General features: G+C 39.7%; 1 protein-coding gene across 4 annotated transcripts in view; it reads left to right on the forward strand.

Moving 5' to 3' along the window:
* ITGA9 (integrin subunit alpha 9) overlaps positions 1 to 15,178 on the forward strand; it is a 287,285-nt gene that overhangs the window by 33,897 nt on the left and 238,210 nt on the right. For all 4 annotated transcript variants that reach the window (XM_040055828.2, XM_040055806.1, XM_040055835.2 and 1 more), the window contains exons 6-10: positions 2,308 to 2,437; positions 4,084 to 4,169; positions 8,341 to 8,409; positions 11,653 to 11,790; positions 14,823 to 14,928. In XM_040055828.2, coding sequence (XP_039911762.1) covers positions 2,308 to 2,437; positions 4,084 to 4,169; positions 8,341 to 8,409; positions 11,653 to 11,790; positions 14,823 to 14,928 — 529 coding nt within the window. The remainder of the gene's footprint in view (positions 1 to 2,307; positions 2,438 to 4,083; positions 4,170 to 8,340; positions 8,410 to 11,652; positions 11,791 to 14,822; positions 14,929 to 15,178) is intronic.

The following is a 15,178-nucleotide window of genomic DNA, read 5'->3' on the forward strand; positions in this document are numbered from 1 at the left end:
CATTCCTAATTATGTATATGCACTGATGTACAGAATGTATTGTCCAGACTGATACAAATAGAATAAAGGTTTTCTCTTTCAGAAATTGCCTTTTGCCATTTCAGTAAACTGGGATGGCAGGAAATGTTGCCACAAGGGCATCATCTGGTAACTGAATGTTCAGCCAGCAGCAGCTGTTTCCTGACTTGTCTGCTCTCCCCAGCCTGTTTCTGTTCCCAGGCTTAAATTCTCCTTTGCTACCCTAGTTCAAAAGATACCTTTGAACTTTTATCACTTCAGCCTAATGGCAGCAGGGAATGCAGATAAATGGCTTTTTGGGTCAAACAGACAATCCTCTATCATACATTTAGTGTTATGTTATGTTATGATATGTTCCTGTCAGTAAGTCACCTCACAGATATGGCCCATAATGAGGAAAAAACTATTTCTAAGCACATCCTGCTCTTTGGTTGGTTTAGCAGTCCTGTCCCTGTAGTCTTATTAGGAGATTCCCTTTTTACATCTCCCCTCTGACTGGAACTGGTCACCTGAAGGGGACTTGGATATGATACCAATTTCCCACAAGGATGGAGTCCACCCATGGTTTTGCATTGGATGGAGATGCGAGGAAAGCAGCTGTTCCCATATTGTATCGGATTTTGTAACCTAAAAATGTGTATTTTATGTCATCTGTTGAAAGCTGTTTTTTGGGGGGAGATGTTTTATCCTTCTCTCACCCTTCCAGGGGGGAGGGGGGGCGGATGCCTTCTGATAATGGCCCAGCCATTAAATCCAGGTGGGGCAGTGTTTCTCATCTCTTTCACCACCCCTCCATCCTCCAGGGGGACATTTTCCGATAACGGGCCATTAGGGCCCACCAATGACATGACACATTCCATCACCCCATTGTGAGATGCTCCACACAGTGGGGGAGGAGCCAACTGTTCCTAGTTAGATAAAACCTGGGACTGAAGAACATAAGGTATTCAGTTTGTCCACTGGATTCCCGGAGGAAGACTAGACCCATCTCATCACCACTGGACTTTTCTACAGGACCATCTCTACTCTACAGAACCACATCTGTTACTCCAGAAGGACTTATTTGGACTGCCTCCAACACCCTGACTAACAGGGTGCCAGGTCATATCCCTGACTCTGTCAGGGTTTTCCAGGATTTTTTGTTGTTGTTTGCTACCTTGCTTGTTTTTTTTTTTTTTTTTTTTTTTTTTTTTTTTTTTTTTTTTTCCTACTACTACATTTGTATTTTCCTTTTTTTTTTTTTTTTTTCTCTTTTTTTAATATTCCTAATAAAGAACTGTTACTCCTATTTTCATATCTTTGTCTGAAAGCCCCTAATTGCAAAATTATAATAATTTGGAGGGAAGGGGGTTTACATTCTCCATTCCAAAGGAGGCTCTAGCTTTCCTTGGCAGACAACTGTCTTTCAAAACTAAGATGCGAGTTTTTGGGGAATGGACGACTTCCTGAGCTTAGTGCTCCTCAGGCTTAATTTAGTCCCTTGCTGGAGGTATTTAAAACCACATCCAGGAGCAAGGGTTTTCTGTAAGGATGCTGAATATTTTGGGATAATATTTTCATTTCTCTTGAATGTAAATGTATCTTGGATTTTGACTCAAAAACATTATCCATGACCATCTACCTTTGAATGCTGGATCAAACTGTGCCTGATTTCTATGGTCTTTCAAAATGCTCAGTCACTCTGGTTGTCTGTAATGATCCCAAGCCATTTTATGATTCTATGATGACTCTATAGCCAGCTTGCCTCTCAAAGACCGGAATGTATCTGATGACAGAGCTGGGCAAAATGTTGAGTGCATCGCAGCTATTTAGTTTCATATGTGTAAAATCAAAATCCTTTATGCTGTTTCCATTATGGTTGGTTAGTATAGCATGTCAGCCAGCATCAGGGCATGATCAGTAGCTGTGTGATGGGTTCTGGGTGGGCTGGAGTACTTTTGTTTCTGGGTCTTCTGAAGGATATTTGGGAAAGGCAGCAAGTAGAGAGATTTTTTGGAGAACTCTGTTAGCAGGGATAAGCTTGGTGGTTAGTAAGGTTGATGAAAGTCTTCTGTTGCAGCAGAAGAGCTGAGCAGAAGTGGACCACAAAAGAGCAGTGTATTGCTAGGGTATATGCAGTGATCTCCACGTTTGGGAAGAATGAAGTATACTATCCAAATGCACACAGAATGGAGGTTGTTAGAGTTGGACTTATTGGTGTTTTAAGTAAATATCCTATCCCTTCTCCATTAATGTGTGAAGTTTTGATTGTTATTTTTTCCCTACACACTTCCATTTTTCCTGTTGTAGGAACTGGTTATCATGGGTGCACCAGGATCTTATTATTGGACAGGAACTGTCAAAGTACTGAATGTCACTGACAGCACATATTACAAGCTGAATGATGATGCTGTGATAGCCAGGAGGTACACATACCTAGGTAAGCAGCTCTCTAGTGCTCACTGTGAATAGGAAATAGTCCAGCAATGTATTTCAAGGCTTTGATGCTATAAAGTTGATACTGTTTTTTTCTGTGGTGATGTAGAGTATTTTTATAGAAAGTGTGAATGGAAGAATATTTGAATTAAAGTGATACTTATGTGGAAGCAAAGAAGCATTCAAAATACTCAATTCTTCTCTCCTTGTTATAACACTTTCCCCTCCCACTTTGCTTAGTTGTGTTTTTGTGGTGTTGTTTTGTGGTTTTTTTTTTGTTTTGTTTTGGTTTTTTTTTTTGTTTTGTTTTGTTTTGTTTTGTTTTGTTTTGTTTTGTTTTTAATGATATAGAAAAGGCATTTTTTTAACTGAACAGCACATTGGATTGTGGTGGGATTCTTAACATGCCTGCCTTTGCCATGTAACAGGCAGATTATTTGTCACTAGTTAAACTGCATGTCTGCTTACATGCACCTTTAAAATGGGTACAGCAACTAATTACAGAATTTATATTGCAGATGCATTTATTTCAACGAAAATAACACTATCTAGATTTGTCATTGTCAACTGAAGGCAGATGTGAAAGGTTTGGCTATAGGTACATCTTTAATTCAATTGGTTTTACTTGCTCTAAAACCAGCTGATGTCCCTAAAATGCTTAATTCAGAGGCTTCCACCTTATCTAAAGTGCCTAAGACTGTTAGTCTGTAAGTCTGAGACCTAGAAAGCATTTCAGCAACTTGATATTGTTTGACTAATGTCTTGCTCTGACCTCTCATTGTCCCCTTAACCTTTAATATTAAAAAAATAAATTTCAAAGATACTGCTTTGTGATAGCTAAATGAAAAGTAAATGTTTACCTGTTTGCAGACATAAATAGGTTTTGCCACTGATTGACTTGAATTATAGGGTTTACCGTGTTGATGAGAGCCTCATAATTTGTAGCAAAAGAGCAAGGGAAATACAAAGGAGCCGTAGAAGGAAAGCTACTCTACTCATCTTTAGTTATATCTTGTTTTAATATATCAAAGCTGAATCTTTGATCTTTTCCTTTCAAATACACACTTTTTTCTTCTATATATTGTCACATTTTTCTTCTTGCCTAGACAAAAGTCTTTTTAAGCTATTGATTTTCTGACGTCTTTGTCTACTGTCCTCTTCTGTCTCTCCTGACCAAAAGGGAACATGTTTTTCCAAGCCTTCCTGGGCAGTGATTTTAGCCAAAGGAGTACACTTCTGTCTCATCCAAGTTGCTCTTTGACACGGCACTTTCTCTGTGGTCATATGATCACTTTCTCTGTTTGTGTATGCCTTTTCCTGTTTTACTGCTTCCCTCTCTTGACTTGCAGTTGGCAAACTGCTCCCAGTATGAGCTGCTTGTGTCCCTTGGTCATGTCTACACACATGGCTTTCTTCTCTCAGCTTTTAGAAAGGTAATAGAGGGTGCACTCTCACCATCCCCATGAACTTTTGAACAGAATATTGGTGCATCCTGAGTGGAATGGTTGTTGAACTACTGAGTGTAGCCCAGGAAGTGTGAAGCATTATAAGCCTGATCTGTCTGTCTGACCTGTTTCTTGGGCTCTTTCCTGTCATGGCTGGTTATTTATTTATTTGTTTGTTTGTTTGTTTATTTCTTTTACCACTCAGGATATGCGGTGACCGCAGGTCATTTCTCTCAGCCGAGTACCACTGACATTGTAGGAGGAGCTCCCCAGGATGGAGGCATTGGAAAGGTGTGGCTCTTTACCAAACAGTAATGTGGTTGAATGCAATAGTACATGAAATGTAATACTGATGCAGTTCTAATATGTGTGAGAAGACAAAGAGTTTTTTTGTCTGCAGGGTAATTTTGAACACTGAGCAGGCAAGAGATGAGGTAGTTTGGTGAAGTTGTCAAATTTTCTCAACCTGTCCCTCCTCATGCCTTGAATCTTTTGCCTCTCTTCCCTCTCTTTCTCACCCAATCTTTACAATACCCATTTTAATGAGACACAGACAAGATCTCTTTCACACTGCTTTTGTTTAGGATTTGTGACATTTAGGTATTACTTAAAACTTTCCTAGAAATGAAAATACTTGTAAAACAGAATTTGTATTCTGCTTCTTTTATTCAGACTTTGCACTATTTCAGTATTTACTTCAAGATAACATCTCTAATAGAAGGAGATTAGGTGATTTGATATAATTTAAAAAACTACATAATTCATTGATGTTTAGTGTATTAGAGTCTGGATTTTTACCAGCTGTACTTAGAAATCTTAAGGTGATATTCTGTTAAGAAGGAAGGAAATAAAAAAGATCTTCCTGTAGGCATATATAGGTTCAGTGTCCCAAAGATGTTAACAAGGGAATGGCTAGATGGAAATGGTGACTGAATTAGGCAAGCCTGGCTCTCCTGTGCTGAGGATCCACATGCTGTTGGAGAAACGGTTTGAGGGTGACCTCTTATACTCTTCTAAACCAAAGGTGGAAAAAGTGGGAGTGGGGAGAGGGAGAGAAGGAATGTAAAGGATCTGCTTTTGTCTCTCTCTCTTCAAAATGCAATCCTTTTGGGACCTGCTGTCACCACTTGCTTGAGCAGAGATGTCCTGCAGCCCCCTTCCATCTTCCTCCCTTTAGCCTCTCATGATCTATAGTGACACGAGTTGTAGCTGAATCATAACAGGCAGTGAGAAGTCTTCACTATCAGGAACACTATCCTGTTTAGGCAAGTTATTTTTGATATTAACCATGTCCTGGGGGTAGCAGTGCAAGTGGGGAAAATGGGATAAAAGTAGAGGATGAACTTGGTAGTTATACCTGATCTGGCGTGACTAGGACATACAGGATATAGTAGTATCACAGTTACTACTGAGAGGACGTGTGCATGAGAAAGACATACTTTCTTTATCCCAAGTGTTCTGTTACAGCTGATGCAGTGCACCATCCTTCCAAGCTGTTTTTTCTGTGGAACAAATTTAATTTCTCTACAGGGAGGAGGGTGGGGAGGCATAGCTGCTAGCAAGAGATCTACAAGAAAGCAGATGGCTGTGTAGTTTAAAGATTACTGCTCTAATCACAAAAGCTTATCCCTTGGCATGGGATGCGGGTAGCAGGAACACATCAAAGTGTAGGTAAGAGGTGCTGAACATAAACCATTACAATGAGCAATCCTGTTGTGCCTTCCAAACACTCTAATAAGCTGATCTTTTCCACTTCTCTGATAAAAAGTGATTAGCATTGTCACACCTTTTCACTTAAGTTAAAGCCAAGATTCTTAATGAGACTGGGCCATTTCTCTGAAGTCACAGAGTGTCATTATTTAAGGGTTTGGAGTTGAGACACCTGGCAACATGCTGTCGCTGCTAAACATGCCACTGCAAAAGCTAGGGAGTCCTGTGTATATAGAGCAATTGCCCACAGTAAACCTGGGCTGTGTTCTTGACTGAAAACAGCATTGAACTCTGTCTCAATACCTGTTAATAACACCACATATTCAGTTATGTCCAGTGCTTGGCTCTGCCACATGGCTTTGGAAGTAAGGGATCCTCTGTCCTACAAACTGTATGAGCATCTGCTAGGAGGGAGCCTGTCAAATGCCACAGGAATCTCAAAGACTAACTGAACCAGCCTTTCTGTTGATGGGAAACCTTGTCTACAAGCCATGCACTTCACATCTTAAATTTTGGTACAAGATGTGTTCTTGTACTTGTACCATCAATACTTTTATCCCTGAGGATTCCAGATTACAGTTTCTCCTGTGGAAATGAGCGATGAGTAGGCTGTGTTTGAATAGCTTTCTGATTCAAAAATTCTTTCAGACAGAAAGAGCAGAAATGTTGAGGGTGGTCTGATTGGGATTTCTATTCTGACTGTTGCTAAAGCATCATGAAGTTAGCAGTGCAGTATGAGCAGGCACATTTTCTTGACAAGTCATGCTGGATAAGGGAAGGGGAGCAGGGTTATGCATTCTCAGTCTTTTGCCCTACTGTAGTGGTTTCATGTTCACTAAATTTTGGTTGCCAAATTTAGTGTAGTGGTCTTAGGGTTTATTCTCTTTTTTGTGGGAGAAAGATTAGGAGAAAAGCAAAGCAGGCTTAAGCTTAAAAATAAACAGTTTTATTGACACACACTGAAAGGATGGGAAAAAGAAAGTTGGGAAAAAACCCAAACCAAAACAGAATGAAACTCCAAAACACTCTTCCCTCCCCCTGCAAACTGTTAACCTTCTTACAAAACAACATAGAGAGACACAACCTGTGATTTTTCAGTTGGTTTCACCATTTAAACATAATCTTTCATCACTTTGGAAGAGGAGTCCCTCTGGAGTAACATGAGACATTCGCCACAAGACTACAACAGTCTAGTGGCTCCCAATGTCACAAATCTGCAGCCACCTGGAATTTTTGCAGATTGTGCTGTTCCATCCATTAGCAGCCTTTCCCCAGGCTACTTATGTATGGGCCTCTCAGTGTATCTGGGATACTGTTTAAGAATGCTGCTTCTATTACAAAACAAGGATTCTCTTCTTCTATCTCTAAAATTGTCTCTATTTTAAAATAAATAAAGACCTCCTTTTACGCCAGGAGCCGAGGGCTTCAAATCACTTTCTCTCTAAAATCATCTTTGTCTCAAAGGCTGAGACCTCCTTTTAACCCAGGAGCGAGGGCTTTAAGGTTCTCAATTAAGTCTCAATCATATCAGTCCTCAGTTTTGATTAGAACCAGCATTCCTCTAACAACATTAAGATGTTACAAGAAACAGTCAATTTCTCCATAGTTTACCCCAGAGAAGTCTGGTTAAAAATGTCCACTTCCTCAATCCCATTGTCCAATAATATTTTTAGTTCTTTCACTCTTGTTCCACTGACTTCATGCAGTGTCTTTTCTATGTACACTCTGTCTCTTTCTTCTCTCTCTCAAGGAAGGGTTAGGCCTTAGAAGCTGCATGTTGGCAGGAAAGAGTTAAATCTGCCCAGGCCTGCAGTTGCCATGTACTCTCTGCCCCTCTGCCCTGACCTGCAGGCTGCAGAGATGCAAAGCTGTGTTGATGGGGGAAGCTAGTAGATGTCTTCCTTTCCACCCCACGGTCTCATTTAGGGTAGGTCAGCTTGGAGTTGTTATAAAGCTGCAGGCTTTCTTTGTCTGCAGCCAGCTGGGCCATGGCTTAGCCTGCTCTGCCGCTGCCCCGTGTGGCTGGCCATGTGCCAAGCTGCAGCATCCCTTCTCCCCCACCAGCAGCAGGGGGAAAGGGGCCTCAGCCAGCCTGGGCCGCTCCTCATGTGGGCAGAGGCTCCTGGAGGCCTGGCCGGGCCCAGCCCAGCTGCCCAAGGGCAGCGACGCCTGAGGTGGGCCCTCCTGTGCTGCCTACAATGTTACCTAGTGACTGACCTGGAAGCAAAAGAATAATCAGACTTTATATGGGTACTGCCCAAAATCACATTTGACATCCTCAGTGGTCAAAACAGATGTCAATATCCCAACTAACCTTTTGATAGGTCCCTGTCCTTTCTAAAGCATTTCCTAAGTCCTGACCAGGAAATACATTCCACATTTCTCCATAACTAAAAACTAAACTGTGCCAACCCATGACACCTACTTATTTCCAGACAGTCTCCGGATGCCACTTGTTTGAGAGTTGGAAAGTTGTTTGGCTAGGTGCTTTTAAATGCACACATGGGCACATACAGAAGTGTACTAAAAAAAGTAGGCAACAAGATAATATTCAAGTGTTTCTTATGACAAGCCTGTGACTTTTCAGGACAGGAGAGACCTCTGTCGTCTTTTAAAAGAAGACTGACCGGTAAAGTGGTCATGAAGGTGGATCCTCGTAACGACCACAATCATGATTTAGATATTATTCAGAAAGCACAAGTGCTTCATAGTAAGTGTTGGTTAACTTTTTTTTTTTTTTTTCACCTTTCAGGTTTATATTTTCAGAACAGACAGACAATCAGGCTCTCTAATAAAGATTTTTCAGGCTTCAGGAAAAAAGGTGAGTATTTATATATGTGTTTTCTATTAAGATGTAGAGAGGGGGGAGATAATGGCAGAGTCATCCTGGAGCATCATTTTCATTCCACTCCTTCAAAAGTTGTCCAGAAAACCCTGTTTCTTCTTATCCTCCCAGAAAAGCTGAATCTATTTTACAATATGCTGTTTCTTCTGTAGCAGTCATGACTGCAATGTCTGCTCAATGCCCATGTGACTGATGTAAAAGGTCTTGCTGGAAATTGTAGTAGTGGTTCTCTTTAGTTTTATGTGAGTGTAGCAGTACCTCTGAGATGTGGGACATGGGGCACCAGGTGAGCCTAGATGCAGAGATTTGCTCTGTTAGTTATTGGGAGATGTGGGTAACCTGGAGTTTAGTTTAATATGCAAAGCCACAATCTGTTTTCTTGTGTTATTCTGTAACAAGGGGGATATTGCAGTTACACTGGTTTGTGGAGGAGCAGTTTTATTGCCTTGATAGATGATGATTTCCCCCTTCCACTATAAATCAGTCTTGCATTCTGTTTTTGAGACCGCTGTCTTAAAGCTGAACTGCCTCCTGCCTCCATGAAATTTAGTGAGTGCTAGTAAGATCTAGCTTCTCCAGTGTGGTATTGTGTTTGAATGGGGAAGAGCTTGTGGTTTTAATTTGGGGGCTTACTGGAGCTGTGTTGCAGGAGAAACAAAGTGGACAGTATGTCTAGCTATAGGTAACAACAGAAAATGCTTTATTTGGGAATAACTCAGAGATGAAATGATACCTCTTATTGGGGGTCTTCTGTGTTCTTCTGGAAGGACAAGAAATACCAAAAAAAAAAAAAAAGTTTCTGGAGGCTTTTGGGTGGGGTATGACCTGCTACCCTCAGGAAGACCCAAAGTGTTTGCCTGTATCCTCCAGCTGGGAGTGTTACTATATCTTGTTATTTTTTTCCCAGCAAGACACAGTTGCAGTTTTTAAAAACTTGCCTGGAGTAGGGCATGGTAATTTACTGAATTTAATGAAATATTAAATTTAATGAAATTTAATTAAATAAACTACAAGAAGGGGGGGGGGGGGGTGTGACTTGTATTTTAGGGCCTCTGCAAAATTTTACTTTCTCTGCACTAGCAGAATTACAGACGTCTTGAAAGGAAAAGACCTCCTAGTTCATCCAGGGTATCTCCTGTTTGATTGCTTCTGGTTAATTTCTTTCCCTGTTGAGTTTTAAATGTCCTTAAGGATATGCTCCTGACTATTCCTTGACCTAAGAAATAAAGCCATCAGGAAGTTTCCAGGTCCTAGCCAAAACTTTCCCCTTTTCAATTTAATTGCTTTACTCTTATATGTAACATAACTAATCAAGCATTTACGTCATTCAAGTACTTTTAGGGTTCTTTTTCATTAGCATCTTCTTCTACAAATTCTCTAAAATGCAGATGGGAATTTTATTTTAAAAAGAAGGCTGTGCTAAGTCACCTTATTTGTTTGGTTGTTGTTTTTTGTTTTGTTTTGTGGTAGAAACAAAACCAGACCTGCTCAGCCATGAGCACTGCTTGGAAATGAGCTCTCACAAAATGCTACATCCTGCCCAGTGGTGTGAAAGTTCATTGCTCTGACATTCTTGGTAGGCAGATGGGAACAGCAGGCTAATTTCTTCCTTCCTTTTTTATTGAAGGAGGCTGATCTAGGAAATCAAATGCCGACAGAAAAAAAAGAAAATTCAGTGCCTTGTTACAAATGTTAGGTGTTCAAACTTAAGGTTCTTACCTGAACTGTGTGTGCTGTGAACACCAATGCTGCAGACATACCATGTTGCGTTAAGTAATGGCTTTTTCCTGAAATCTGTCTGAATGCATAAAAAAATGCTTTTCATAACTTTTGTTCCTTACCCATGAGAAATTTCCCCATGATAAATTTCTTTTAAGACCTTTATGGATTAAAAAAATAAAAAAATCCACAGGGGAACTTAAGCTACAAAAGAACTGGAATCAAATGATATTTGAGGTCCCACTTTAAACCCACCCAAGCACAAAAATCTGCATTAACAAACTTAAATGCTATTCTTCAATAACAAATGCATTATATATTTAGCGACTTTTAAATCTTACAAACTGCCTAGAATAGAGTTGCTGCTGCCCATCTTCTAGCATACCCAGTAGTTCTGGTTGATGTGTGTTAGCTTGCAGGCACAGAGGATGGTAGATCAGAGGTCTGCTATGAGGAATGTAAAAGCATTCAAGAACACAAATAATTATTTCTTTATCATCAATTTTTACTCCTTTGTAGGAAACAGCACTCAATTTCAAATACAAAGTGGTATCTTTCCCAGTTTCCTGCTGAAGCAGCTTTTAATTTTGAGGCTATAGTTTGTAGTTGGTTTCAAAGAGTATGCCTTGTGTTACCTTAGCAGATGTAAATGAAATAAGTGTGAAATATCATTCTTGTTTTTGGTTTTCTTCTTGTGTTTAAATGTGTTTTAAAATTTGTAATGTGGGTGCTGGTTGGGAGATAGTGTTCAATGTTCACCCACATAAAAAAATAATGAAGTGAAATTAATGTATTTCTTTATTTTAAGCAATTAAGTATATCAAACAATAAGAAGTGGAGATTGAAAGATACGTTTGTTCTGTATCAACCAAAAAGCTTTCATTGAAAATCTTTGTATCAACTTGCCTGCCTGTACATGGGCAGAAAGGCAATGATTAAGACCCATAATCAAGTACAGCCTTTGACAGTGATTGATACAAATAAATACAAATAGAACAGGGAAATGTAGTCTACAATCAAGATATAGTCTTAAATACCTGTTTTCATGGCCTCTTGTCTATTTTTCTTTTTTTCTTCCATTATTTCTTTAAGGTATCCCCACATAATCTGTGGTACCCAACTTCAAGGAAGTTTGGCACTGGGCATGAATATCACTGTCCAGGTCTGCTTTGGGAAACTCATTTCACCCCATCCTAGTTTTAAGCATTTGACAAGCAAAAGCTAGTCTAAGAAAGCTCTTTAAGGGTCTCACTTAAGTATGTTCCAGAGTTTAACTTCTGTTGGTAAAACATCCAGGCTTGATGCACTGTTATAGTAAAGTCTTTTTATTTCTGCCAGAATTATTCCTAAAGCTTTCTCTATAGGAGTGCTTGTGCGTGATAAAGCAGCAAGTCATCTTCTGAAATTAAAATAATAACCAAATGAGACAAAAACAATGCTTATATGATTTCCTCCTGTGTGTGGGCAGATACTGATTGCTTTGATTCAACTTGGTTACAGATGGGCTCTTACTTTGGCTCCTCCTTATGTGCAGTTGACCTGAATTCTGATGGGTTGTCTGACCTCCTGGTTGGAGCACCTATGTTTTCTGAGATCAGAGATGAGGGTCAAGTCACAGTCTTTATCAACAGAGGAAATGTGAGTATGTACAGGAGGTGACTTGGTAAAGGGATGAGGGTGTGGGTCCCTAGTAAGGTAGTGCTTATGACCTTCCAGCACTGCATGGTGAAACTCAATGTCTCAAATAAGTGGGTATCATTACCATTCGGGATGGCTCAAATAATGATACGTAGAACTCCAGTTTCTTAGGAGGGCATTATAGCAAACGTCGATTGAAAGACAAGCTCTTTTATCCAGTGTTTTGGTCCAATGAATAATATTGGTTGTTTCAGACCAATGCCTCTCAGTAAACATCTTTACCATAAAAAACCTGGAAAAACACCAGGTGTCAGAAAGAAGATATCTACAAGGATTGTTTTGGGTTCCTCCTTATGATTTTCCAGACCAAAGTGAGAGAGTTATGTAGGCTTTTCCCACAGGCTTCAAGCTACTGCCTGGAGCCTAAAAATTTATTTTCTGACCACTGCCAGTTCCCACAAGTGGGGGATCTGGATGTCTCTAGCAAAGCATGAGGTCACAGGAAGACTCATCTGATACTGTAGTTTGCCAGATGCCAGTGCATATACATCACAGCCCATATTCATCACAGTAAGTCTTTCAAGGAGATTTGAGAAAGTCTCTGGTTGTATGTTGAAAATTGGTGGCATTTGTGGCTTTATGTGGATTTGATGCCAAACCAAGTAAGCATCAGCAACTTTGACTGAGTTTCCTTTGTGTTTTGGGTGGTCACTAAAACCTAAAACAAAAATTAGAACACAAGTGTCCAAGAATTGAGGAAGAGAAGAGAAAGCAGAGATTGAATTCATATTAGTTTTACGTTAAGCCCATATAGAGATTTTAGCAGAAGTTGTTATCAGCTGGTACTGTTGGATTTCACATGACTTAACAAGAGTTTTGGAAAAGTCTGAACTTGGTTGCATTAGCTAACCAAGCCATTCTTATGTTTTATTTATAGGAAAATAACAGTTATTTTCATACTATTAAATATTTATTATTCAGGTCCTAAAGCTGCTGTCTTAAAGGAAGAGTTGTTATGGACTAAAATGAAATTGGCTCGTATTTAGTGAACTTTGAATTTGTTTATGCTAGACTTCAAATTACCAGAAGTCCTAACATTTAGGAAACTTGAAAAGTGGTTTTGCTGTAATTTTATTTTTTATTACTGCTCCCTTAATTGATCTTTAGTTTTTCAGTTTTATCCACAGGAGGTTCCACCTTCTGTGTTGCAGTGTTGCTGTTGGGCCCTCAGGATAGGGTCCAGAATGTCAAACAGATAGCCAACACTTCCTGCTCACATTGAGAGTATAGATGAGTTAATTTTTATCTTCTGTAAAATAGTCAAGAAGCTAGTATGAGTTTCTCATGCACCAAGAGTGTTAGAGTTACTTGCATAAGCAATGGCTTGCAGGACTGTGGGCTTTATTTTGGGCAGTGGACATTTTAAAATTTTTTTTGATTCCTTTTCCTCGGTCCTAAGAATTAAGAGACAGACACTGTCAAGGAATAAAAGGTTTTTACCTTGGTATTTAATAAGGATCTTTATGATGCACCACTTTCCCAAGGTAGAATGTGCCAAAATGCACACACCTGATGGATTGTGTATACAATTTATAGACCTCACAAATTAACATATCTAACAAAGATGTTCCAATGAGAGGCTTGAATGAATAGTGTGATATCTCCTCATCCTGAAGAATTCCCCCTGGAGGGCCTAACCCTAATTTGCAGGGTATATTCTAAAGAGGACCCTGGTTTCTCAAGATAGCATAGGGTTTTCCTGCCTCCAACTGCGAGGCCCCTGGATGTTTGGTTTTCTGGCCTAACAGAATACCAGGATTATGCTAAATTATCAGATTTAAGGAATTACAAGTATGCTTGCTAAGAGCACTGAGGATACATAAAAGGTATATGAAAGGTATATAAAAGAAAAGGCAAAAAATCATCTTGGCATTAGTTTCATTCTGCAAGCACCATTGCTTAAGAGGTTGTTGCAGAGGATCAGAGAAAACGGTATTATAAAAGAAGCATGCATAGTATGCCACATTTAAAATGCTTATATTTTGCCCTTTCCTGTGAGAACTGCAAAGAATTGAGTCACACATACAGGCCTGCCTGTCTTCTCTCTGTTGTGTTTCAATTTCATTACGTGGGATTTTCTTAAAGCCAGCAACTCCTTGCAGCTAAATAAAAGATTTTAGTGCATGTTCCAGAGGATAGCTTATTCTCATTCACAAAGGAAGCAAAACCAAAACAATCCTGAGGTGGAAACAGACTTAGACTGTGTAATTTATTTATTTATTTATTTATTTATTTATTTATTTTTTAATTCTTGTGGAAATGTTCCTTTCCCATCAAGGGAAGACTGCGAGAAAATAAAACTTATGTATCTGACTGGAAGGTGGGTGGGCAAGAAAATACCAACGCCATATTAGGCTTCTCATGGCATAGTAATACAAAGCTACTTAATTTTCAACTTTCCTCAGTCTCTTTATTTCATTAAATGTATTTCCTTATTCTTAATTTAAGAAGGCTTTTGTAGGACTTTGATTTAATCCTTCTGTCCTGCACTTTAAATGTTTTCAAATCCAATTATCAAATGTTCTTTGCTCAGGGAAAAATGCTCCTTAGCTCACTGGAGTTTAGCTGAATAAACTTGGTCTGGGCATTTTGGTCCTTGGATGTAATCTTCCAGTAGAGCAAACTCTGGGCTGTTATGTTTTAGATATCTGTAAACTTTCATGATTCACCAATCTCTGTGGCTGCATTTAATTACATCTCTGAGTTACTGTTTAGTTAATTTAGTATTTTGGTTAAGTCATGCACTCCTTTGTCTTCCTCTCCCTCTTTAAAACTAAAATCCAGAAGGTTTAAAACACAAGTAAATTAGATTTCTAGAGCCCAGATAATCTGACTGCCTCTGAGAGCAAGAGGCAGGCTGCAGCTCTGCCCCAGGTCATTCTCGCAGCACATGTGCAGCTTCCATGAGGAAGGCTTGCCTCATTCAGGGCTTTCACCATTTCCCTGACCCTGTTATATTTCTTACTTGGTAGGGAGTGCTGGAAGAGCAGCTCACCCTGGACGGTGACAGTAGCTATAATGCACACTTTGGGGAGAGCATGGCTGCCCTTGGTGATATTGATGACGATGGCTTCCCAGGTCAGTGCAATTTTCTCCATGGCCATCTCTCCTTAAGTGTGAGCAATGCTGGTGACACTGTCAGTCTTGCATAGCACGCTTTGCTTATCCAGACCTAACTAGTACCTGGGTTCGACCTAAGGCTAAATTTGCTTGTGTAGGATTTGTGTGCTAAATCGTTTTGTAGCTGACTGTCCTTGGTGTTGGTTTAGTTTGTGTCTGTGCAGGTCATATTAACATTGCTTTGCTTTCCTTGCTGTTGTATTTTCTT

The sequence above is a fragment of the Hirundo rustica genome, chromosome 1 (genome assembly GCF_015227805.2).
Source record: "Hirundo rustica isolate bHirRus1 chromosome 1, bHirRus1.pri.v3, whole genome shotgun sequence".
Lineage (NCBI taxonomy): Eukaryota > Metazoa > Chordata > Aves > Passeriformes > Hirundinidae > Hirundo > Hirundo rustica.